At 37.3% G+C, this 25595-nt stretch overlaps 4 protein-coding genes and 1 long non-coding RNA gene across 5 annotated transcripts; 2 read left to right on the forward strand and 3 right to left on the reverse strand.

The window, feature by feature from the left end:
- The first annotated feature begins 9557 nt into the window (after positions 1-9557).
- LOC126606518 (small polypeptide DEVIL 4-like) lies at positions 9558-10123 on the forward strand. Its single transcript, XM_050273905.1, has one exon. It carries the CDS (start codon positions 9711-9713, stop codon positions 9861-9863), a length of 153 nt encoding a protein of 50 aa, XP_050129862.1. The 5' UTR covers positions 9558-9710; the 3' UTR covers positions 9864-10123.
- Positions 10124-14204: 4081 nt separating this feature from the next.
- On the reverse strand, positions 14205-16516 carry LOC126607465 (SUPPRESSOR OF GAMMA RESPONSE 1-like; the record flags this gene model as incomplete). Its single annotated transcript, XM_050275046.1, has 5 exons — positions 14205-14513; positions 14613-15095; positions 15374-15870; positions 15948-16134; positions 16322-16516. Coding segments are annotated over 5 exons (1416 nt in total), but the record flags the coding sequence as incomplete, so codon positions are not given.
- Positions 16517-18193: 1677 nt separating this feature from the next.
- Positions 18194-19040, reverse strand: LOC126607466 (leucoanthocyanidin reductase-like). Its single transcript, XM_050275047.1, has 2 exons — positions 18563-19040; positions 18194-18484 (listed from the first exon to the last, which is right to left on the reverse strand). The coding sequence occupies exons 1-2, from the start codon at positions 18662-18664 to the stop codon at positions 18362-18364; spliced, it is 225 nt and encodes a 74-aa protein (XP_050131004.1). The 5' UTR covers positions 18665-19040; the 3' UTR covers positions 18194-18361.
- Positions 19041-19132: 92 nt separating this feature from the next.
- Positions 19133-23943, reverse strand: LOC126607464 (leucoanthocyanidin reductase-like). Its single transcript, XM_050275045.1, has 5 exons — positions 23545-23943; positions 23288-23428; positions 22901-23138; positions 20053-20256; positions 19133-19711 (listed from the first exon to the last, which is right to left on the reverse strand). Exons 1-5 carry the CDS (start codon positions 23746-23748, stop codon positions 19434-19436), a joined length of 1065 nt encoding a protein of 354 aa, XP_050131002.1. The 5' UTR covers positions 23749-23943; the 3' UTR covers positions 19133-19433.
- Positions 20751-21974, forward strand: LOC126607467 (uncharacterized). Its single transcript, XR_007617614.1, has 2 exons — positions 20751-21699; positions 21811-21974. It is a non-coding gene; the product is annotated as an uncharacterized LOC126607467 (long non-coding RNA).
- Positions 23944-25595: the final 1652 nt, after the last annotated feature.

Raw genomic sequence — 25595 nt, forward strand, 5'->3', positions numbered from 1 at the left:
CTTTTTTTTTTTCTTTTTTTTTTCTCTCTTTCTTCTTCTTCTCTTTCTCTTTCTTCTTCTTCTTCTTCTTCTCTTTCTTCTGGTTCGGACCTCCTTTTTTTTTTCTTTTTCTTTTTTTCTTCTTCTTCTTTTTCTTCTTCTCTTCTTCTTCTCCCTCCTCCTCCTCTTTCTCTTTCTTCTTCTTCTTCTCTTTCTTCTTCTTCTTCTCTTTCTTCTTCTTCTTCTTCTGGGTTCGGACCTTTTTTTTTCTTCTTCTTCTTCTTCTTCCTCCTTTTTCTGGGTTCGGTCCCTCTTTTTTTTTTTTTTTTTTTTTTCTTCTTCTTCTTCTTCTTCTTCCTCCTCCTCCTCCTCCTCTTTCTTCTTCTTCCTCTTTCTTCTGGGTTCGGACCCCTTTCTTTTTTCTTTTTTTTTTCTTCTTCTTCTTCTTCTTTCTCCTCCCTCCTCTTTCTTCTTCTCTTTCTTCTTCTTCTTCTCTTTCTCTTTCTTCTTCTTCTGGGCTCAGACCTTTTTTTTTTTTTTTTTTTTTCTTCCAATTTTAGGTTTTTAAAAAAAAAATTAAAAAATTATTTTATTTGCCACGTGGCAGACATTTGGCAGCCACGTGTCATATATGTGGCAGCCACGTCAGCATTTAACAGATCCATGGATGGAAAATCTAACGGTTGTATGAAATTGAAATAAAATAGTACTTGAGGTATGAAAGTGAAATGTTTTAAAGATGTTGTATGAGATTGCAATAGAGCTCAAACCTGAGGGGCTACTATGTAATTTACCCTATTTGTTTTTATTCAAAAATTACAATTTGAGTTTCTTATTTGATACCTGTGAGCATGGGCTTATATAGTTTGAAAATGCTTTTAAAATGATTGAAAGTGTGTTTGATGAAATTGATGTCGGTTTCCAAAAAAATTTTAAGTGCATTTTGGAAGAAGCACTGTATATGTGTTTTTTTTGCGGGAAGCACTTCATGTGTTTTTTCAGGATTTACTTGAATATTTACTAAAGATTGATTTTAAAAATATTTTAAACAAATACATTTTTAGCTATTTTAAAAACACTTTCAAACGAAATCGGAGTTACATGACCGACCGAACGAACTCTTGTGTATGGAAAGGAAAGACGTATGTGCAAGAAATGTTTAATGTTTTAATTTGACGTGAGTGTGACTGTTGAGATGTTCTTCGGTGCAATTGAATGAAGGCATGAATGAAGGTGGTTGCCTATCTACATGCCCAAGTCCAAATAGCTTAAGTGAAACGAGGATCACGAATGCGTTACATATAAAAATGAACATCGTATTATTTATTTATTTATTATGATGTGAGCATTGTGAGCACCGACCTAGTGGATGATAAATGCACCCACCTTCAAATGTGTTTTAGGCGAATAAATTATCATGCGGTACTAAAATACGATTATGTGGTATCTTTGTGTTATAATACAAGTGAATATTAATTGATGATATAATTTGAAAAAAAAAAATTGAATATTATAAACTAGTCGTTTACTTATATTGTAACGCTTATTGTAGCATCATACTAATTTTTTTTTTCCATGTTGCCTATTGTTCATTGTACTAAAAAAAAGATGAACCACAATAAAAGCATGTTTACTTATTAGAAAGACAGCCTCTTCGGTGAGGGTTCCTGAAATAATTTCATTTGAGGGACACCTTGTGGTTTTCTGATTCCGTAACTTTTTTCAACGATTCAAACAATCTATATTTTAGCACATCGTTCATATATCATTCCTGCAAAAATTAGATAAATTCAGAACCATGAAAACATCCACGTGTAGTGAAGAAAATAAACGAATATGATTTTTCAAAGAAACAATAATACAATTACCTTTTAATCCAAAATTTAAATGGATTCAGATTTGAGTGATTTTTTTTTTTTGTAGATATTATCTTTAAGGGAAAACTTAAAAGATGAACAGTTAAATCGTTGAAATACAATGTGAAGTGAGTGCTACAACCGATTCCCCAGCGGAAGAGGACTGCTTAAAATGCTATGCAAGTTATGAGTAGGGGTGTGATATCCACACACCTCATTTTACTTCTCACACATCTTTTTAATTTTCAGCCGTCGGATCGGATGAATTAAAAAAGATCAATGGACATAAATTATCAAGGGATGTGTGAGAAGTAAAATAGGGTGTGTAGATAGCACACCCCTATGAGTATTATCCTCATTCTTGGAATATCATGCAATTACTAATACATGACGATTTTTTTTTAAAGGACTTTTTATTGCCATGTCACTTGAAACTTTACGATCTCACCTTGTTCTATTTTATGTGCACAGTACGGAAGCGATAAATATAGCAAACATACGAATAATTAAAAACCATATTACTAGTGTGCACTTCTAAACAGAAAGTGGTATGAGTTAAGTATAACAGTAACACTCCTAGTCAGAGTATAAAGTCTAGGTGCAGTCCAGTAGGACAAGTACTAGTTATATAGTACTAGGAATGTCCTACTATTATATGGATAAGTCAGAACTGCCGACGTCGTCTACCCACCAACAGCAATCTTACTTAAAACCTGGAGGGGCGCAAAACAGAAAACGTGAGTGGGCGAAAACAAATGTTTTACAAAATCATTTCATTTATCAACATATCTAACCCCTCGCTGTAAAACATGTATAATTTTTCCAGAATCAAGATGTAAGCATATACACACACACACACACATATATATATATATATATATATATATCTGAAATCATAACCATTCAATTCATGCTTCACATAATCATTTGTATATGTATGCCATGCCAAAATATAATAAGTAACAATCCAGGTAATAATGATTTCATAGAAGTATGACATGTTAGCCGGAACTCCTGAGTAGTATGTATGGCTGAATTCATAGCTCAAACTCAATCTAGCCGGAGTCACTACTATGACCTATACGGCAATAAACTGCACATAGGTCGGAACCACTAAAAAGGGTATGTACGACAAGGTTGGGTGAGATACGGTTATGCTCAATTCTACTTTCTCAATACTAGTTGTGCGATAATACATTAGTCACCTACGAGTTGGAACCACCTATAGTGGTATGTACGACAAGACTGTGCACCTAATTGGATCCAATGTGAGCATATGGTGCGGGAGGTGACATAATTTACAGGCCTCTGCCAACTCTCTCTGGCTAAATCGCAATCACCCGAGGTGCAGGTTTATGAGCTCATCGTTTCTCAGTCACATCTCATATATCCAACCAAACATGTTCATCACGCTACTCAATTCTTCAAATAAACTTATATCTCATTTATTTCATGTCATATATTGTATGGCTGCACCTAACATTTCGTTAGGCTGCTTACGTACCCAAAACAATGATCAAGCCGTTCGTAGTTCACATATACCAAACATAACTTACCTGAACTTACAAGTGCCTCCACAACACCACAATTATATATATGTGCAACCATGAAATGCATATTCAGAAAAATAAAGGCATTTGGCATATTATTTCAAAGCATACTTTCATTTAAAACACATTTATGAGAAATATATCAAGTATATAATTATATACTGAAAACAAAAGCCCACTCACTGGTATGTCGACGGTTCGTAGCCCCCAAGTCGCCCGTGGATACGCTCGTCCTCGGGATAAGTCTAACCTATATGTGAACTAACTATAAAAACGTTATTTTAAAGCACACAGGTAAAACTAGCTAATAACTTCTCATACATTGCTCAATTTGGGTATATGAATATACCACAGTAATCTACTCGATGTCGCGGACGTTGAGATATTTTTAAAATAATTTTCCTAGGGCCCACGCGCCCTCACGCGCCGGGGAGGCCACGGTGCCACGCACCCCCCACGCGCATCATCTTCTTCGTCCAGACGTCGGAAAACTGGGCAACCCTGTAATCGACGATTTCTCACTCGTTTCTACACCATTTTCCATGAAATTTTCACCAAAACTTCACAAACTTCGAAAGGAAGAAGGCTATACCTTTTAAAACTTCCAAATCCTTCGAAAACTCGTCGGGACAATTTCACCAAAACCGGCCAACTTCGAACCTTGTGATCCCGACGTCCAAAACCTTCAAACGAAGCACTCCGAGCTTCCTTGGGACCTCACTAAGCTCGCTATAAGCTTGGATTATCCTAAAACACAACCATTTAAAAGTTCAAGAATAGTGCTCAACTCGGAGCTTGAGTTTTCAATGTGATATCGAACAAGTTATTACCTGAAATGGGTACCTTTGAACTTGTAGGGTCCTCACGAACACAATAATACCATTTTCTTCCTCGATCTATGAAGATTTGGCTCAATTTCAAGGTGGTCCGTACGGATGAGAGGGAAGAGAGAGAGAGTGAACCGAGAGGGAGGGTACGTGAGTGAGAGAGAGAAGGTGATGTGGATGTGTATGTGTGGTCTAGAATTAGGCAACAACCAAAAATACACAATATACCTAATCATAATTGGTCCAAAACAATTAGGATTTGAAAATAGTGATCCATACACAACGCTTAGACCACATCACACAATTTAACGTCCATGGGTATTTCCGTCATTTCACACCATTAAGGATAAAATAATACACATCTCCGGGACAGACTGTGACATCAAATATTTAACCTGGCATGATTAGAACTCACTTATAGATGAGGATCCTCTTTGTAGGGATCATAGGGATCCTCTTATCATAGTTGTTCATCGTACATCGTGCAATAAGTTTTCATTAAGTACTATTTATATTTAATTTTAAATAAAAAATTTAAAATAATTTCTGACAGCACGATGTACGATAAACGGTTAGGATGTAAGGATCCCCACAATTTGAATCTGGATGGGATCCAAAATAATATAAAAAATGGGTTTAATATTTTCTAAAATTAAAGAAAAACAAAAATCTCCCCTCCCCAAGTTGCCATGAATCTTAACTCTCTAAGTGAGACTCAAGTTGAAATGAAGTATGACACACCCAAGCAATCAAGTAAGTGAAAAAAATTAAGTTGGGTTTTTTAGTTGGCAATCATGGATTTTGGAGGCCCATGTTTTTATCCAGCCCAACCAAATATCTCTTCTCCCCCAGCCCATATACACACAAGTCCACTTCAACCTGAGGTACAAAGCGAGACAAAGAAGCAGTGCGAAAACAGCCTTACCTGCATATCCCTACTTTGACAAGGAAGGACTGTTGGCTCAGTCCGTGATGCAGGACCTGAGGTTGCATTAGGTATACATAACTAGGTTATGGGGAGGCTGCCAAATGGATTCTTCGGCTATTGGCGCGATCAGGAACCGCGCAGAACGGTGTTTTCACAGAAGCTCAGCTCCTGGACCTTAGAGTTTGTACTTGAACTTGAAATATGGAAAATGAAATGATTTTTGCACTCCCATTGTCTCCTCTGCACTCCTCCCTTTGTTTCTAGCCTTTGAGTTTGAACAAATCAAAGGAGAATCGACATGCATAAACACGAGGAGTGCAGAATGAGAATAGAGGAGTGTGAAAATCACCACCCGTTCGGAAATCATTAAAGTTGCATTCTTTTCGGGAGTTCATTTGTGTATAATGTGCAGGAAATGGAGCCTAAGAGTAAGAAGAAGGCAAGTGCACCAGGAAGGAATGCTCTGGCTTCAGCTCTTTGGCTGCAGAGGAAGATGGTAAAGACGTTGAGTGAGAGCATGGATGAGATTAACAGCCATGGGAAGCGTCTCTGGTGGAGCAGGTGGATCGCCATAGAGGATTGATTCGAGTTTGTGAATTACCTGGAATCTAATCGAGACATATTTATACCTTGAACAGTGGTTTGTGTTATTTATGAGCACACTTGCAAGGACTTTCTTTGTGCATTTGCAGAGTCCTCCATGACTTCAACTGCAAGCAAGCATTCCCAGCCTTTCTACTAGAACACAGAAAAGGGAGAAAAATATGTGTAGGTTACGCCAGTTGACTAAAGCAGTGTGTCACAAGTGGAGAGTGTATGAATCTGTAACGCAGTGAGTTTAGCGAATGAACTCGACAACGGGAATAGAGTTTAAGCAAACCCATCTCACCCTTCCACCGACAGCAAAACCTGGTGACCCAAACCCAGCTGGCCCGTTTGCACCTTGGGCTCCTAAGTTGCGATTCCTAAGAAATCTTATATATTAATGTAATTAAGATTGTACAACTTTATAAGAAGAATAATGTTGAAGAGTTCACGAATTCTAAGTGATTTATGAGATTAATTGAGGATTGTGGGCTAATTGTCTTGGGTTATTTAATCTTTGTATTCTAAATTGATTATTGATTTGCTTGAAGGTCATCATCAACCAACCTTCGTGTAGATTTTACTCGTTCATGACAAATATTTGTTCCCTTTTGAGAGCTTTCAAATAATATTTGAGAAATTCAATATGTTTACCGAGAAGCAAAATTTGTCGCCGACGCTTTGACAAACTGTAGATACAATTTGTCTAATTTTGTATATGATTTTGTAATTCTCCTAAGGTCGTTTGTAAGTTTTTCTTTCTCAAATAAACTATAGCATTCAAGTAAGCAAATCCAACAAAAGCGATTGTGGTCCATACTATATGATGAATAATTGGATTTAAACATTCAGGCTATGATGAATAATCAGATCTAAACATTCAGATCATCCTCTTTGGACCCCATTTCGTTCAATGTTGATAAAGTACGTAATTATATCATATATTTATCATAAACCAGCACTGCTCATGATCATACCATGCTGCCACGCTGGCTGGGTCTGATATATATATGCCATGCTGCCAACTGCCATGCTGGCTACGTAGTCAACGAGCATGCAAAGTGCGAAACATAATAATTGATTAATTAGGAAAAACACTGTTAGTACTGCACTTAAAGGCTGTAATCGACGGGTAAGTCAAGAACGTGGCTAATTAATCCTTCAAGAAAATTAGCTTCCTTCTAAGCAAACCCTGCCAAAACCCAAAATCCGATATCTGCATGTAAGACTACAACTGTAGTTTGCCGCTCGATTCCGTACATTCCACAGAAAACACAGATGTTTTTCACATGCATGTTAATTCCATGCATACAAGGCATAAGGCTAATGCTAGCTAATTAGCTCCATTAGTATTTTCCCTTTGAATTTGCAGGGAAAGTGGTATGGATGCACATCAGAACTTGAATGCTGGAATTAAGGAATTCAAGTTGCTTAAAATACAATCATCAAGAACAGATATATTATATATTTATGTGTTTGTGTGTGTGTGTGTGTGTGTGTAAACAATTACATATAAGACTCCAGACTTAGATCAGATAAAAGATTGAAAAAAGTATATATGTTGAGTCCATCACAGGCAATGGCATTGTAAATCACGAGAAGTTCACGTGCAACACTGACCTTGTTGTTTATTAGTGCATTTGGAACAACAAACATAACATAAGACGCCAGCTTCAAAGCTATAAATGCGACACTTAGAAATTAATTTAATCAGCACCATTTTCTAGCTCTAATATGGGGGTATTATTTGAGTTCCCAAAGTTTTGTATCTTAATACTCTACGTACGTAGAGTCTCTACCAAGTATCATACATACGTATATGCCTCTGCAACTGAAAATGTCTGTCTGCATGCGCAAATCGTGTGTCTGAGTGACTGAGTATATGAATTGTGACATCGAAAACTAGCTAGGAAAAAAGTTGAAAAAAAGAAGGTAGAACAAAACTATTTTTTATCGTCTTTAGTATCTTTATTAATCATCTAGAGTGTACTGTAGTTTTTAACAAAAAAATGAGACTTATACGTTGACCTCTTTGTTGAACGTACTGTATATGAGATAGTACATATCTAACATGCGCATGACTCTATGTACGTAAGCATGGAATAAGGATGGAAGAAACGAAGAAACAACTGGAGATTGCCATTGCCTGATTCGATATCGACAGCTTGAAATTGCTCAAATACAGAATAGAATAATGGATGTACAATTTGCTTATTAGAATTGAGGGTTATTGGAAGTTGGTCTCCTCAGAGAAATGGGAGGAGCACGAGACGAAGCAAGTGGGTTGCTTTACTTTGCTTCTGGTGCAAAATAATATATTTATAATTAAAAGCTAGTTAATCAGCAGCATAATATCTATTAGTTTAGAATAGCGGAATCTTTGGTCATGGCTTTTGATATTTCACTCCGTTAATCGCACAGCAGAATCCCAAATGCCGTCCAAGCAGGCTTTCGTAATCACCATAATATTTGGTTGCCCTTTTCATATATTCCTACTGTCTCATTTAGTACAGAGAGACAACTATGTCTGTCACATTGTCCACCCAAAAAACAATTTCATCTGCTTAAAGTGCAAGGCTCTGCAAATCGAGAAGTTCTTCAGTATAGTGGTAGATCGTGTCAAGTCATCCGCCTGATAAAGAGGCCTTGAAATCGAGTTTTGCACGAGCTCATCTTGGTGGCATCGAATGCAGACTCACTTTGTGTGCGACTTGGACAGGCGAGTGGGCGTGGCACGGAGCCCTACCCAAGAATTTCTCATGTAAATCTTACTCTCTCATCGTCCATGTTGCCCTACTCTGCATATATAAATATCATGACTCAGCAAATTCAACTTCTACCCTTGAATTAATATTTCTAAAGAAAAATCCAAGCAGGAAAAAATGTACCGTGTTTTGAGAAAATTAAACCCCACTTCTGTGTTGGGGGGGGGGGGGTTGGGAGGGAGTGTCTCAGCGGTGACCTAAAGTATGCAATAATCACCGGAGCATGGTCAAGGGAAAGTTTAACATTGCTATCAAAGCCGTTGTCTTGTCCCTACATATATGCTTCTGTTATAAACTATAAGCCTAAAAATATGATGAAGTCACTAATCATGCATGCTAACAAAAGGTTAGTTGATTAATATACGTGGATTCTTATGTAGGATTCAACTTATCCCCTCCTACTGCATGTTTAGGTGGATCCAACACAAAGATAAAAAGAAAACAACAAAGAAATCCACTAAAAACATAGGGGAGAATTCGTTGAGGACATTGTTTGACTCCTTACTTGTTTCATTCAAGCTCACATATATAGAGAAGTAACTTGTTAAAAGCACATAATTAATGAAACTTTTTTGTACACGTGTATGTGTCAGTTCGTGTAAAATAAAGAATGACTTCATGTGTGTAAAAGAGTCAGATATTTTTCTTAAGTTGGTGTGTCCCGCACCTCATCATTTACAAAATTGAAGGGCAACTCACAAAAAACCAAAAAACTTACAACCTTATGGTGAGTAGTTGCCGACCCATTATGCTGGTGGGCAATGCCTACCTCGCGCATATAAATGATGTATAGTCCAATTCAGATCAATGTAGCACAGCAATAATATTACATGTGATGTGAGTGAGAGATAAGAGTGCTTGCTTGGATTGTTTTTATCATTTTGTGTAATGTGTTTGCTGAGGTAGGGTAGTAGGATAAGGCAAGGGATTCCAAAGTGAGGGAGGGAGGGTGGTGGGGCCCACTTGAAGGGTGTTTGTCGGGTGGGTTTGGGGAGCACTGCCCCATCCTCCGGCTCTTTTTTAAGACCAATGTGATCAAGGACCACACCCACATTTCTCCTCATCCGGTCCTCCTCACTCTATAAGAACCCCCTTTGGCCTCTGCACTTTCAAACCCAACTCACACAATCTCTCAAAGCTCATTACCTGCAGAAGCAACTCACTCGCTCACTCACTGCAGTCAACAGACAGAAAGAAAGAAAACCCTAATTCTCTGAAATATGAAGATGGGCAGCTCTGGCAGCATGGCAGGCAGCAAGAGAAGGTTGTCTTCGTCGTCAAGCAAAGGACTCGGAGGGGTCCTGCGAGAGCAAAGAGCCAGGCTTTACATCATCAGGAGGTGTGTGGTCATGCTCCTCTGCTGGCATGATTGAAAATATGACATGACGAGAAAGGAGGATTTTGGTTTTTCTTCCTAATTTTCCTCCTTTTTCTTGTCGTATCAAGATCTTTGATCTTGTTGGTGGAGTTGTAAATAGCCAGCGGATGTTTTTAGGAGATTTGAAGAAAATTTTGTATGGGGTTTAGCCTTGTGGGGCTTAGATATATATGTACATCGGAATAGCCTAAATATATAAACTTTGATATTGCATTGTTCTTCCTCAGAAGTTCTTATGCATTGATCTTCTTCTCACTTTACAAAACCACTATGTTTTACAATTTGGGAGGGAGTTCCAAGTATAATTAAACATTGAAAAAGGAAAAGGGGTTTCAATTACTAAAGGATTCCATAAAAGGTTATGCTCCAATTACATATGTCATATCACTAGTTGGACACGATAAAAAAGATCTCTTTGGAGCAACTACAACCTTGATTTTCTTATTTTCTTTATCCAATTTCAGCTCCAAAGAAGTGATGTGGAGTTCTCAAAGTTTTGCTTCCTTTTCCAATGGCTTTGTTATGTTTCCTATTCTGTTGATTAAAAGGCCAATTATGACCTAATGAAACTGGAGCTGTTAAGAAGCAGAAATGTCTTGTGAGTTCTCAGAGTGTTGTTAAAACTGAAATTCAAGGGAAGGAACGATGTATGAAATGGATCATAATTTAGCATCCACATTGGATGTAATAATCATTCATACAAGGCCATTAATCTTTGGCCAATTATTAATTGAGGATTCAATTCGTTAATTTTAATGTTTATTTCAGTGTAGTAGATTATTTCTGCCTTTTTGGATTGCATGTCCAAAAAGTGTTTGAGACATTCGATATAAGCATCAAAATTCATGATTAATGCTTTGACCAAGTCAGCTAAGAACACTTACAACAACAACAAAGCCTTAATGATAAAGATTGACCAAGTTAGCTAAGACCACTTGATGACAAAAAATGTACCTTAAAAATAGGGGTGTGATATCCACACACCCATTTTTACTTATTACACACCATTCTTATTTTCGGCCGTCGGATTAGAGAAATTGAAGAAGATCAAATGACAGAAATTAACAAGGAGTGTGTGAGAAGTAAAAGGAGGTGTGTGGATAGCATACCCTTAAAAATAATCGATTAAGCCTTAATCCCTTGTCATAATTCCCATTTTATATGGTTGTTTTGCAAGGCCAATGATTAACTAAAGAAACAAATGCAATTGGCCCATCACTAATCACTATAATATTATAAGCTCTTGTTATGATCTGCTTGTCTTCAACCAAACAAGCACCAGCATCTCCTTCCCTCAAAAAAAAATAAAATAAAAAGCACCAGCATCTCCTAAAAAATGCAATTCCCACCTTGTCTTCAAATAAGCTATTATTTTTAGCCAGCATCCAAACATGGCCTTGTGAGGAAACTGCTTTTTCGACGTTTGGGTCAAAAACCCAAACTCAAAACTAAAGCTCTCTCGAGTCTCTCCCCTCTCTTTGTGGGCTAGTTGAATTACTGGGAAGGGATCATCTTCGAATCTCTTCTTCTTAATTCATTAAGTTTGGGGATTCGGGTCTGGATATTCGGATCATTGAAATTTGATCAAACGGTTAAAGTTATTATACTTTTTAAAATGGGTCCTTGTTTGTAACCGTTTGATTAAATTTCAATAATCTGGATCCCCGAATTTGATGGATTAGAAGGAAGGGAGGATCCCTTTCCAAAATATTGGATCCCAGCTCATGTTCACGTGTGCCACGTGTACGGTTATGATGGGCCTACCCCAAATAGTATTCCCTTTTGTCTCTTCTTTCCTTATGAAGCAAGGAGCAGGGGAAGGGTTAAAAGTAAGTCCAGGCAGTCCTACTTTTGGAATCATAAATCAGCACATATACTCTCTAGTGTACCATAATACACTGCACCCCAACGTAAAATCCGGACACCTGTCACTAACACTAGAGTCGGTGAATAACAACCCGACACGTGGACTTCTGATTGATTTTTTTTTCATTTTTGGTTTCTTGTTTTAGAGGAGAGAAGGGTGGGTCAGAAAGTCAGATGTACAGGAGCCGAATAATGCAATCTAATATTCTGTTGTCGGCCACACAGGAGAGTGCCACCTCTCTGTTTTACTCTTTGAAATTTACCTCGATATAAAATTTGACCGTGACGGTATTCTAATTCAATTATGTATTATCAAGCGTTTAAACTTGTTCATATAACAACGTCGAGTTAACTCGTCTCCCACCGCATAAGGGGGATTCTAGTGTTCAGAAAATATTTTGTTGACCGAGAGCTCTCGAGCTTTCTTCTCTGTTAGGCTCACTCGGATGAAATGACTCAATCAGTAGTAGTGATTGAGTAAGAAAACTCAAAGCCGCGCTCGACAGAAAGTCGGACGCGAATTGGTTGGTTGAAAACGGCAGCCTTATCGTGCCCACGTGCGCCTCTCTAATCTTCAACCCCACCAATATAACGTACGATTCTATTCTAATGAAACATGGGGCCCACGCGTTGTCCCCACATGGCACATCCCCTGTCTTCCTCAATTTCATCCAATAATGTTATGCATACTAAGTGCAAATGTTACATCTTGGACCTGGCCGAATGTCCGTTAGAACTAAAGGTTGTCCCAAAAACATTTAAAGTTTGAAAAATATACTTGTGAAAAATTTTCGAGAACTTTTTGAATCTTTGGTAAGAGTCTCTTTTGCACGTCTCGAGTTTTGTTTTTATTTCAAAACCTTGTCCTTTAACACTAGGACTCACCAAAATTCGAATTCTCGATCTGCCGCTGATCATGGGCATCAACATTTCAAGTATAATGAATAAGGTGTAGTTTCATCATCCAAGTAAGATGATGATGGGACATTCTCCAAACGCACTTGCCAATTAGCTGGTTTTTGCTTTACGATTATTGGTTGTTGGCTCCTTTCAAACTGCTCCATCGGTTTGAAATAACTAAAAACACTTTTTAGTCATAAAAAACGCTTATAGCATCGATAAATAAACTTAAAAGTGCTAACTGGTCATATAAGCACTTTACAAAACAGACCAACTACGAGCACAAGTACTTTGCTTGGATGTTAATTATGATATTTAATCCAGTCCTGTTGTGTTGGGGTTGTCTCTAATTCTTAGGGATTCTTGTAAAAAAGATGGGTCATGGCCCATGGTGTCTCCTCATGTTACAAGGTGGTTGCTTATGTGTTATTAATGTAGGATTTAGGATACAACATTGTGCTGGCTGCCGACAAAACAAGGTTGCTAAATCTTCTCTCTAAAAACCCTAACTGCAGAGCATATGGCATATATGTATATGTTCTTAGCCGTTAAGGTCAATTGATCACAATCATTTGCATCGTTCTTAATGTTTTAATCCACCAATTTCTAATCTTGGGTGGTCTCACTATTAATGGTCCAAGTTTTTGAGATAGAAATAGAGCGCATACCGCGGAAAAAAAAATATTCAGTTTATTTACTGAGACATTTCATCGAACACTTGATGAGTAATATCGTGAGAATTCTTCGAGTGTTGTTCATATAACTTATCGAGATATACTTAGCAAGTATTTCATCAAATACTTAGTAGGTACAAGGGGGCCCGTACAAAACATTTGGAGGGTCATCGGAAGACCTTCACATGTATATTTTATGAACTCCGGGAGGCCCTAGACCACTTAGGTCCAAGTATGTATCCGCCTCTGTTTCGCGATGTATCATGTCTTTAAGAAAGACAAGACGTCCTGCACAGAGTTGAATAATCCGTAGGCTCATTGTTCAGTTCTTTTTCTCGAGCCCAAAAAAGCCATGGTGCTGTGGTCCTCCTTGTCTACCTTATATAGCCCCATCAGGGCATCTAAAGATAAAAAGAAGACCAATTGCATTTGCCAAGGGAGAGAAGCATTAGGCATGTCTTGCTAATACAACAAAGGGGTGCCCTACTATCCAACTAGGTCACTTGCCCTACAACATGCTACAAGGGCACCAGCAGAAGCTGCTTTTATAGGTTAGGTCTGAATCTGGCTTCCCCACAAGCAATATCATATGCTGCTCATCAACAAGCACTTTTACCTCATAGTGCTTAATTTCACAGCGAGGCTAGGCCCAGTGGTCTCTCAAGCAATTTTCAAAGACAACTTGCATGACCTACGCAGCCCTGAAAGTTGATGAATGGTTTCATGGTCCAACCTGTTGTCATTTGATTACATGTGAAAAACTCATCAGTGTTTTCCTCGGCGTTGACAAAGCATCGAGTTTCCAATAATTTGATGGTCCACACGTCTCTCGGCTAGTTGAATTCGTTATAATACGGATGCTAAGCTTTAAAATCCAAATACAAACGCAAACCAGATAAATAACTGCATTTTAGCTTGATTATAAACAGAGAGCAAAAAGAGTAAGTTCGGTCGAGGTTTGAACACAAATGATCAGAGAATTTCAGTTCACAAACACTACTTTACAACCAGGTCTCACAGTTCATTCTGTTTTCAGCAAAAAGTTGGATATCACGCGAGCTGATTTGATACGTGAAGATTAATCAAAATGTAGCCACAAAATATTTACCACCGTGAAACCATGACCAACACTTACAAATCCCGAACCATGTTCAGTCAGCCACCTTGCCACCCCAAGAAAGGAAACTTTCCTGTGACCCGAATTCCTACAATGCACGATTCAGAAAAGCGTTAGCATAAAGGAAAATGCAAACAAAACAAAAAGAATTGACTAAACCAACAAGAAGCAAGACAAGAAGATTTACCAGCTGGCTAAGTCGGAAATCTGGAGGTGTATCGAGTTCCAAAATATTAGCAGGATCGAGGACAAGATTTTGACAAGCCTCTAGATCCTTCTTTAAATCCTCTGGTCCTAGTTTAGCATAATCAGCAAGACGGGGGGGTTTGATGTGCGCTTGTTCACCATTTTCATGTCCACCCCTAGTTGGAGATTGGCTCTGAAGAAGATCATCACACAGAGACAACCCTTCCACAAGCTGTTGCGAATCCAGAAGATTCTGTGACTCACTGTCCCACCATTTTGGATCTTCCTGAGCAATGTTTTCAGTGTTATTAATTACTTCATCAGCTTGATTTTCTACCTTGTGTTGGTCATAATCGTCAGGCTTTTCAGATTCAGGACGAACATCATCTTCAGCACAGTCCACCTCTGGATGAATTTCATCTAAAGCACGGTCCACCTCAAAATTAACTTCATCCTCATCTTCAGCACCATCCTCCACACGATACTTCAATTGAATACAGAAGCCATAAAAAAATGCCCATATCAGTATCTCTCTGGATCATTCACATTAATGCCACATTATTATATCACATATTAATGGAAAACAACAGGGAGAGAATGTGCAAGAAAGTATACATTAGGCCAGGAATATAATGCAAGCAATATAAATTTAAAATTTTCAAGTTGAATATGTTCGTGTCACAAGAAATAAAAATGTCTTCTTGTGCTGCTTGTAGAAATTTGTGAGTAAACAAAAATTCAAATTAAGAAAACAAACTATACCTGAAGAAAGGGATCTCTGGAAGGAGCAGGAGTATCCAATGCCGAATCAAAATCACCAAGCTTTCGTTCAGCGCGCGGAGGTTCAGGAGTAACCGACTTGGGAGTGACTGGATCTACCTTGGTGATCACTGCATCAATACTTTCAGGAACATCTTGATCAGTTTTATCAGCTTCCTTAGCTTCCTGCTGCTGGTAATATATTTTAGATATAACATACTCTCCATCCTTCTCATCCTCCTCAATGCCTAGGTGATATTGATGCATAACCCAATTGGTTTTCACAGGTTTTCCTCCTCTGATCGTGCTCATGTATAGAACCATAATCTTCTTACACCCTCTTTGCACCCCATCCAAGATCACTGGTTTAGTCCTTCCAGTCTTGTGCCAGCGGACATCACCATCACCATCATGTATCTTTCGACGCTTTCGTGTTCCAGTATTGTAAGCCTTAATTGCTCTATGAAAGAAGTGGGAAGCACTTCCATCTAGCTTAACACCTAACATTTAATTTCAAATCAATTAATAAAAGATTAAGGGTCAAAGTTTTAAAACAAAACAAATGTTTCGCACTTACTAGGTAGTTTCCTAGGATGGGAACAACAGATTCCTTCATCGTCGTCAACAGTTAGAATAAACTCATCAATAAAAGGATGGGGTTTTCGATCACCTACACCAGATTTTGCAATTAAGTGCCATATAATCTCTTGATCAGTTGGATCAAATTTTACACCCTTGGGTAAACCTGGCCACTCTTGAGCAACCTGGAAAGAGATGGCAAACACCCTAATTTTCAAAGTTCTTCAATTTTCGTTAATAATAAATGAACCGATAACCTGAAACAAACTTCATTAAAATAATTTCCAACAGAGCTTCTCTAACTGATGGCTTTTCATTGATGAACATTCAACTTTAAACATATGGATCAAAAAATAAAAACAAAAATCTTACATCACTATTGTCAATCGTATGCTGGCATTTTGGACAAGCTTTAGTTGGGTTGCTTTGCCATATAATCACATTAGGATCATATCCTCCAGATGCACTCTTGATTTTTGTTGCGATTCTATTTTTGTCAACCAACCACGATGGCCTGCATACATTACACAAATGATTATACTTGAAGCAATCAGCTGCTCCAACATATGTTCAGCAAAGTATTTAAACTCCTGATCTAGCTTAATTAGAATAGATATTTTAGGTTGGAAGGACACTGAAAAGATACATAAAGATATAATCGGCAGCATGGAGATTATTCAGAAGAAACAGCATAATTAAAAAGATTAACCCATTCAGAAGAAACATCATATAACGGCCAGTAACAGATCTAAACTATGAAGTTATGAACTATTACTATCATCATATACATATAAACAAATGGAATGACCCAAAATTTGACTAGAGAAACGAAAAATAATGTTAGAAAATATATGACAACTTGCAAAGACATAATCTTTTGTTGCCGAAACACACTTCTAAAGCCCGAATTAGAGGTAGAGGGATGCAAACACATAAACCATTTTAAAACACAAGCACACATAGGTGAGTCATTCCAAACTGTGAATAAGTGAGCTGACACTCAAAGATAAAGACGTCGAAAGCCATCTACCACATTAGCGTATCAGAATGACAATAACAAAAATCAGACCGATGAATGACTTGACGAGAACACAGGGAAATGGATTACACAACATTATGAATCCTCCTCAACCTTCCCACCTAGATATACTAAAGGGTACAGGCGGAAGTGCATATAGACATGTGCACTGGAGAAGCGCCCTTGTGGTGATTGGATGGATGTGCGACAAGAGCAATTTTGACTATTCGAAGCCGCGCACCTGTAGTGGGTATCTTTCTCGTCGCCGCCAAACTCATCTGTTGCTGTTGGGCCGTGCCCAGCCCACCAAAAAGGTGGGGCCCACTTTATGCGATCCCACAATCCATATAGTGTTGAATGTTTCTGTACCCACTTTGTCACTCTCTTGTACCTGTACCTGTGGCCATTAATTACAAAAGTACGAAAAATATGTTAGTTGGCTTAATTACAAAAGTACAAAAAAAAGTTATTTGGCATTTTATTAAAACATACGAAAAGTTGACGGATAAGTTATCCTTATTGTTGTTTTACATAATAATTGTACATGAGATTTTTATTTTATACGGCTCTTCGTTCAATTATTTTAAAGTCATTGGATTCTTTTTCTCTTTCGGAAAACTAATGAATGTGTTTGATGTCTTGTCAGCCTCGTGTACTTGTGGCCATTAATTACAAAAGTACGAAAAATATACGTAGGTATGTTATTTGGTATTTTATTAAAACATACGAAAACGTTTTCAATTATTTTAAAAATGCTTCCAAACGAGATTATAGTAGTTTTCTTTTCAATTAGAATTAACCAACAGTTAATATTATTTTCCTAAAGTAACTACTTCACTAGACTTTAGTGGTGAAATAAATAACTATGGTTCACAGTCTAATTGCGGTTGTAAAGTGCTTGCTCCAAGAATTATTGAACTCTTTATGGTAAAAATAATTGCATGTTGACTTTTATTATTACTAGTAAATTATTTCTTCCTTTTCAGTTTACTTTATAAAGGTGGATCAAATAATACGTTTCTTTGAATATTAGCAACAGCGAGTCCTACGAATCTCTCCTATTTAGGTGGATCAAATATTTGCTACAAATTCACACACACAACGTTCGTTCAGAAAAAAAATAAAAATAAAAATAAAAATAAATTCACACACACAATGTTCGTTATCTACGAATCTCGTAGATAACGAATTTAATATTCGTAGATAACGAATTTAATACCAAATTAAACTGTTTATTGTATAATTTTGCTTAACTCCTCCTCTTTTTAGTCTAAAAATATTAACGTGCTCCAAAAAAGAAAAAAAAAATAGCCCGCTTTAATGGTGGCAGAACTCAGAAGGGTGGGTGTTGTCAAATTAGGGCCAAGAAGCAATCTAGTTGCAGCAAAGTAAGTTTAGGGCACCCCAGATTCCTCGACCCAACGTCTAACCTTGCGTTTCTCCAAGTACATGGTGAGCCCTGGTTCCACCGGATCAGCCCTGTCCACCTCATGTCTAAACTCCGACGGCAAAAACCTCTGCAACATAAATTTTGCAGCAATTTAGAGACAAAATATTAGATATTTTTGTTACATTTTTTACTGATAAATATTTACCTTAACTGTTCCAACTTCTCCAATGGCCTCGATGAAACCGGTGGCACCGACGATGAGGACGCTGCCACTTTTGGCAACAGAAAGAGAAGATGAAACAGTCATGGCTGCTGCTGTTCTTCCTTCCTGCTACAGAGTCCTTGACTTTTCTTCTTTTTTCTTTGTTTTTTCCCCTCAAGTTGAAGGTCCTTTTTACCTAAAGTGATTTTGACACCATTGAGGAATGCGAAGTACTTTTTTCCCAAGTGATTTTGACACGATTGAGGTAAGTGAAGAATCCCGTAATCGAAATTCAGTTCTGCTTTTTTTTTTTTCAATTACCTTAATGTATTGTCGTTAGAATCTGTCAAATTTGGAATGAAAATGTGACCGATGGAAATGCAAAAGGTTTGTTCATCTTGAACTTTTTGTTTTGGTTCATTTTGGAGCAATACTCTTAACTTAATTTAAACTACGAGAAATGAATTCTAACTTTGATGCAAAAAGGGGGCACACATTGTCCTAGACAACTACTTGTTAATGTAAAAGCTTAGTAGTATTGCAAATTTATGGGATAAGAATCACTCTTAAACATATCGAATAATCAATAATCTCAAATAATTACCAGACTTATTACATTATTACGTTGAATTATCCAACATTCACATCAAACTGGAATTCTTTTTAACAATGTAAAATGAAATTCCAGCTTCCTTGTCCAGCAATAAAAAAAAAAAATCAGATTAGTATCTTCCTCGAAGAAACCCTAGAAACCCTCCCCCTCCATACCAATTTTATAACAAGCTCACCCCCAAACTGTTGGAACATTTCTTTTCCTAGTAATAAATCCAGAACATGAATTTCATCGTCGACGGTCTTGATTCGGATAGATTGATCAAGCACAAGTGGCAGTGACAGTCCTGGATTCGACAACGGTGTTTTCGGTGGAGACTTTCTGATCCTCCTCCTCTTGCAGTAGCTCTAGCTCTAGGTTGTCCTTCAACTTGAGAAGAAAGCCATCGAAGCACTCATCCAAGGTCCTGAAAGAATCTCCAGGGTAGAGAGTTCCCACTTCCACATCATGAGGCCCTTCCACTGCAAAATTAACCTGGCATCCTTTGATAAAGATGTCATGCGTGAACGAGGCCACAATGCTTTCTGGTATACGGTTATCTGCAAGTAGTAAATTCTAACTCGTTACAAATTACTTGTTGACAACTTAATATATATATATATTATAAACTAGTCTAATTTTCATATGTAAGTTAGATTAGTTGACCAAAGTAATGTTTTGGTTCCCTGTATCCAAGTTTTGATTTCTCGCATGTAGATTAGAGTAGTTCAGAACTTTGTTTTAACCACTCTAATCTAAATGAAGGACACCAATCTCACGTTCAAAAGGCGGACATATTATACATGTTTTGTTTTGTATCATTAATTCATGGCATCAAAAGATTGGTCCCAAACACATGCCTAATTAAATGTTGGTAAAGAAGATTAAAGAGGGAAGTGACCTGCAGCAAGGGCTAGTAGGTGATCTTCAGTGACGGTGACTCTAGGGAGGGTCCGGCCAATTTTCTTCTCCCACAGGGATGCAAGCCCATTGATGTCGTATAAATTGCTCGGCGGTCGGAAATGAACATTTTTGTTGATTGTTCGCATGTCGTCCACCGTTTTCATTGTGAACTTCCCGATATCCGTACCGTCTACAAAGTAGGCTGTGTACAAAAATCAAACAAAATTATCGTTGTTGCGGCTGTAAATTTTGTGTAACATAGTAAAAATATAACATCAAAAGTCGAGCTGAAAGCTTGAATACTACAAAAATGCTTACGTGTATGTTGTAATATTAGTAAAATACCAAATAATATGCGCAGGTATCTCTTTCGTACCTTAGTAATTAATGGCAGGTGCATCAGACATACCATCAAACACATTTTCCCACATTCACTAGTGGATACAGAAACATTGAATCTTCCGAAAATAAAATAATAATAATAATATTATTATTATTATTGAACAGTATATGAACTGTGGGACCGACTAAAGTGGGCCCCACTTTAGGTTGCAGACTTGCGGTGAGCGAGGACGAATAAAGTGGGCCCCAGCTTTGGGCTGGAGGTTGGGCACGGCCTAACAGCAACAGACAAGTTCGGTGCCGAGGAGAAAGGACTACCCTACACGTGGACGGCTTAGAATATTCAAAATTCCATGTTTTCGCCCATCCATCCAACTCGCCGAAAGGCTGCTTCCCCAGTGCACACGTCTACATGCACATTTTATTTACCCATTTACTTCTAACCCACCGATCAACCTTAACGAACGGGCGCCGAAAGTTGCCACCTCTTCCTCTTTCTCCTGGTCACCTCCCCTACCTCTCCCCACCGTTGGCCAAACACCTCCGCCGAAAGATTATAATCCGTTGGCGACTGTGCCTCCGTTAACCACTCAACTCTCCACCTATCAAAAACCCTCAAGCCACCCAAAGCCACTCCTCCCCAGGACCTCCACCAAGTTCTATTTCCCTCCAAAATTATCAACACAAACACTTAACCCATCATCTAATTCAAAAGAGTTGTTGGTGATGGCAGCAGTGCTCTAGGTCTAGACAGGAACTGAGGTTTTGGCTAAGGGAAGGGAGGAGAGAGACAGACGCCCGGAGCGAGAAGATAGAGAACTACCGGATTCTGTACTTCAAGGTTTGGTATCCCGGTTGTAACTTAAGGTAAAGTTTTGTCTCGTTCGTTCATATAAATTTAACGGTTGTTATTTAGATATGTAAGTAATATGTGCACTATGAGAAAAGCCCCTTGCAAAAAACATAAGTTGGGCTAAATCCTAACCGTTTATGTAACATGTATTTTCTATCTCTTACTTCCCTCATCTCACACTTTTTTTTCGTCTTTTTCTCTCCATAAATTTCAGTGTGCTTTAATCCTAACCGTTTAAATAGGAATAGGAGGGGAAGGAATAAAAGAGGAGAAAGATGAGGAGGAAAAAGAATCATACTCCCTTCAAATTAGGAGATTTTATCTTTTTTTGGGATGCATTTTTGCGCACCACTATAAATTATGTTGTATACTCACTATACACCTTATCATCTGCCTTGTATCCTTTCATCTAATTTTGGTTAACTTGCATATTAAAAGATCATTTTCAATGTGGAAAAAAAATAATTAGGGTTAAGTAAAAGTACACATGGCAGATAATAAGATGTATGAAGAGCATACCCCATAGTTATAGGATGAGCATAAATGCTTCCAATTTTTTAGTAGGGATGTGCTATCCATACACCATTTTTACTTTTCACACACATATCTAAGTTTTTTTATCATCGGATGAATTGAAGAAGATCAAATGACTGAAATTAATAAAAAGTGAATAAAAAATAAAAAAGAGCGTGGATAACACATCTCAAGGTTTTCTTGCCACCAAATCAGGACAAAAGAAAAAACAGTCCGTTCGTTAATAAACTATCCTCAATCTAACTGTTATTAACTTTTATTTATTTCAAGAGGTATTTTATACTTATTATAATAGTGACTTACACCTAATCATATAATATTTTAGGTTTTTTATAAAAAAAATTGGTTCAGGTCGTACATAATTTTATATTTGTTGTAGGTACATGGTCATTTCATTTTTTTTAACATATATCAATAAAAATGATTCATTTCTTCAATTAAGGTTAATAAAAATAAATGTCCTCATCAACTAGGATAAGTATCACTTTCTAAAATTTCTCTTTCATCTTGTACATGCTCACCATTGGCTAACTGCAATGACTTAAAATAACATTTTTTGTTTTTATCTTAATGAATATAAGATTTGTTTGGAAGAATTTATAAAATGATTGAAATTAGGGAAGCACCTTAAATAATCACTTAAGGAAGCATTTTAAGTGATTTTAGAACCCAAAATATTTCTTTAAAAGTGTTATCAATCATTTTAAAAATACTTTCAAACGAGCTCGTAATAGTTATCTTTTCAATTATAATTAATCAATTGTAGATATTATTTCCCTAAAGTAAACTACTTAGACTTTAGTTGGTGAAAGAACTTGGTTCACATTATAATTGCGGTGGTTGTAAAGTGTTTACTCTAAGAATCATTCCACTTTCGATAGTAAAAATAATGGAGAAATAATTGCTTGATGACTTTTATTATTGCTAATAAATTATTTATTTCTTTTGGATCAAATAATACGTATTTTTTAATATAAGCAAAAGTGAGTCCTACGAATATCTGTCCTTTTTAGCTGGCATTGCTTTAAGCTTGAATGACATTAGAAGAAAACACGTGTACCCCTAATTAATGGAATGCTGCAAATTCACCAACAAAATGTGTGCGTGTGTATCATACCTTTGACGGTGCCATCACCGTAGATTTGGAACCGATCCAACGGTGGGAGAACCTCAGAAGGGTGGGTGTTGTCAAAGTAGGGCCAAGAAGCAATCGAGTTGCAGCAAATATATGTGTAGGGTACCCCAGATTTCTCGACGGAACGTCTAACCTTGCGTTTCTCCAAATACATGGTGAGCCCTGGTTCCACCGGATCAGCCCTGTCCACATCGTGTCCAAACTCCGACGGCAAAAACCTCTGCAACATAAATTTTGCAGAAAAATTAATTACAAAATATATAATGTTTTTATATGGTTTTGTTTTCCAAAAAGCATATAATATAATATAATATGATATATTTATATATAATATATATTTTTTGCATCGGAAATATAATATATATTTACCTTAACTGTACCAACTGCCGCAATGGCGTCGACTAGGGTGATCTGGTCCAATATTGTGGCACCACCCACGGCTGATATTACTATCTCGATTTCATGCTCTCTTAGCATTTTCTCCATTAGGGTTTTATCGGAAATCAGCCCCTGAAAATAGTCAATATTACAACATATTAAAACATGATAAAGTGAACAAAAATTATAAATGCATGTAAAGTCATAAAAAAAAAGGATATATTTTGCACAGAGATTTATTTCCACACGTGTAAGATTATTGCGCCTTTGTCTTTGAAGGACTTGACGGTGTCAGCCTTAGAAGGGTGCAGAGGGCCGGGCCGGACGAGAACATACGTGGGTTGACCGGCTGCGAGGCTGGCTTCAGCTACGAACCTCCCGATGAAACCGGTGGCACCGGCGATGAGGACTCTGCCATTTTTGGCAACAGAAAGAGAAGATGAAACGGTCATGGCTGCTGCTGCTCTTCTTTCCTGCTACAGAAGCCTTGACTTTTCTTCTTGTTTCTTTGTTTTTTTACCTCAAGTTGAAGGTCCTTTGTTCCCAAGTGATATTGACACGATTGAGGTACGAGAAGAACGCGAAGTATGGGAAAAATATATATAGAGAAGAACGCGAAGTATGGGAACAATACATATAGAGAAGAATATGTATGCTGTCTATAAATAGAGGGGTACGTTGAATTTGTTACTAACTTAAGCACAAGGCAAAGGGGAAGACCCTTTGATATAATTTTTTCTACCATTCAACGAAATTGTTGGTGTATATAGATCAAATGTTTTGAAGTGTAGCTGACTGTGTTCTGCTTCATGCGTTGACTGATAGCTAGCTCTATAGAAACAGTTAATTGTCCAACTTTGATGGAGGTGGAGGTCCACCCGATAAGGTTTGAAAAAAGGGTAAACGAAAGCGCAAGGTTTCACCTTTCATTTTAGTATGTTTTATCGTTTTTTGGATGGAGATTATCACTTTTCCCATCGCCCTTGCTCAATAATAAAAATAATTTTTTTTTTAATCAAAGAACTTGCTACATTTGGAGTAAAAATTCAATTCACAATCAAACTCTACAGTCTTGAAGGACTATATGAGATTATTCCGTAGAAGAACATCTTAAAAAAGAAAAACCCTAATGATTGCTTGAAGAGTTAAATATAATTCCACTTGAATTGAGGGGTTTGAAAGAAATTATTTGGATATGATAATGAGACTCAGTTTGCAACATTAACGAAAAGGGTGTGTGGATAATTTCTGTCCGTTGATCTTCTTCAATTCATCATATCCGACGGTTGAAATTAAAAAGGTGTGTAAGAAGTAAAATGGATGTGTGGATATCACACCCCTAACAAACAAACATGAACGTACTTTAGATGACTAATACTTTGCATGTCTCTGAAATAATTGCTTGTAAGGTGTCATTTGAAACGCGTTTCTTTTCTTCCGTTTTCTCTTTGACATATATATGGATTGTAGTAGTCTAAACAAACAATTTGACATTATAATATTGAATATATTATAATGTCAAATTGATATATGATCTTTGCACTACTAATTAACTTGTCCAAATGAACCCCAGCATTTCCAATTCCATTTTCACTGCTAACTTGATATATGATCTTTGCACGATACAAGTTCTACACTCTTGACCGACTAGAATACAATCAAGGTGTTTGATTAGTACAACTATATATTAAATAACTAGAATGGGCCTTAACTATCAACGCACTCCTTCACGTGTGAAGACTTTTCAAGTCAAATAAGTGGACAACACAAATCGAGGACATGGAGAACATGTAGAGCTTCACACAAGGGACAACCAACTTTGATAACGTGAAAAAAATTGAAGTTTCATCATAAAACCAATTGAAAATATGAGAATTGATAGATCAACTACTTATAAGCACACGCAAAGTCTCATGTTTCTATGGACTTCAAAATACTCCAACATTTCCTTCTAGTGTGAACCCCACAGCCATAAGGAAATAAAGTTGGCGACATGGTTGATAATTTAATTTAATAAAAGTTTCTATGGACTTCAAAATACTCCAACATTTCCTTCTAGTCGAACCCCACAGCCACAAGGAAATAAAGTTGGCTGCATGGTTAATAATTTAATTTAATAAAAGACTATCTACAACTACAAGCCTGCCTGCAGCCAGGGGCTTCGAAACGAGTCTGCCTGCCTTCGCCCTTGTCTTTTTATGATTTTATATTACTTACTGAATGTAGTTTCTGATTAGCTGGTCTCTTTCTTGCCAGTTTCTTTTGTACTGCGGTTCTTTGCACTGTTTATGCTAATGAT

Source organism: Malus sylvestris, chromosome 16 (genome assembly GCF_916048215.2).
Source record: "Malus sylvestris chromosome 16, drMalSylv7.2, whole genome shotgun sequence".
Lineage (NCBI taxonomy): Eukaryota > Viridiplantae > Streptophyta > Magnoliopsida > Rosales > Rosaceae > Malus > Malus sylvestris.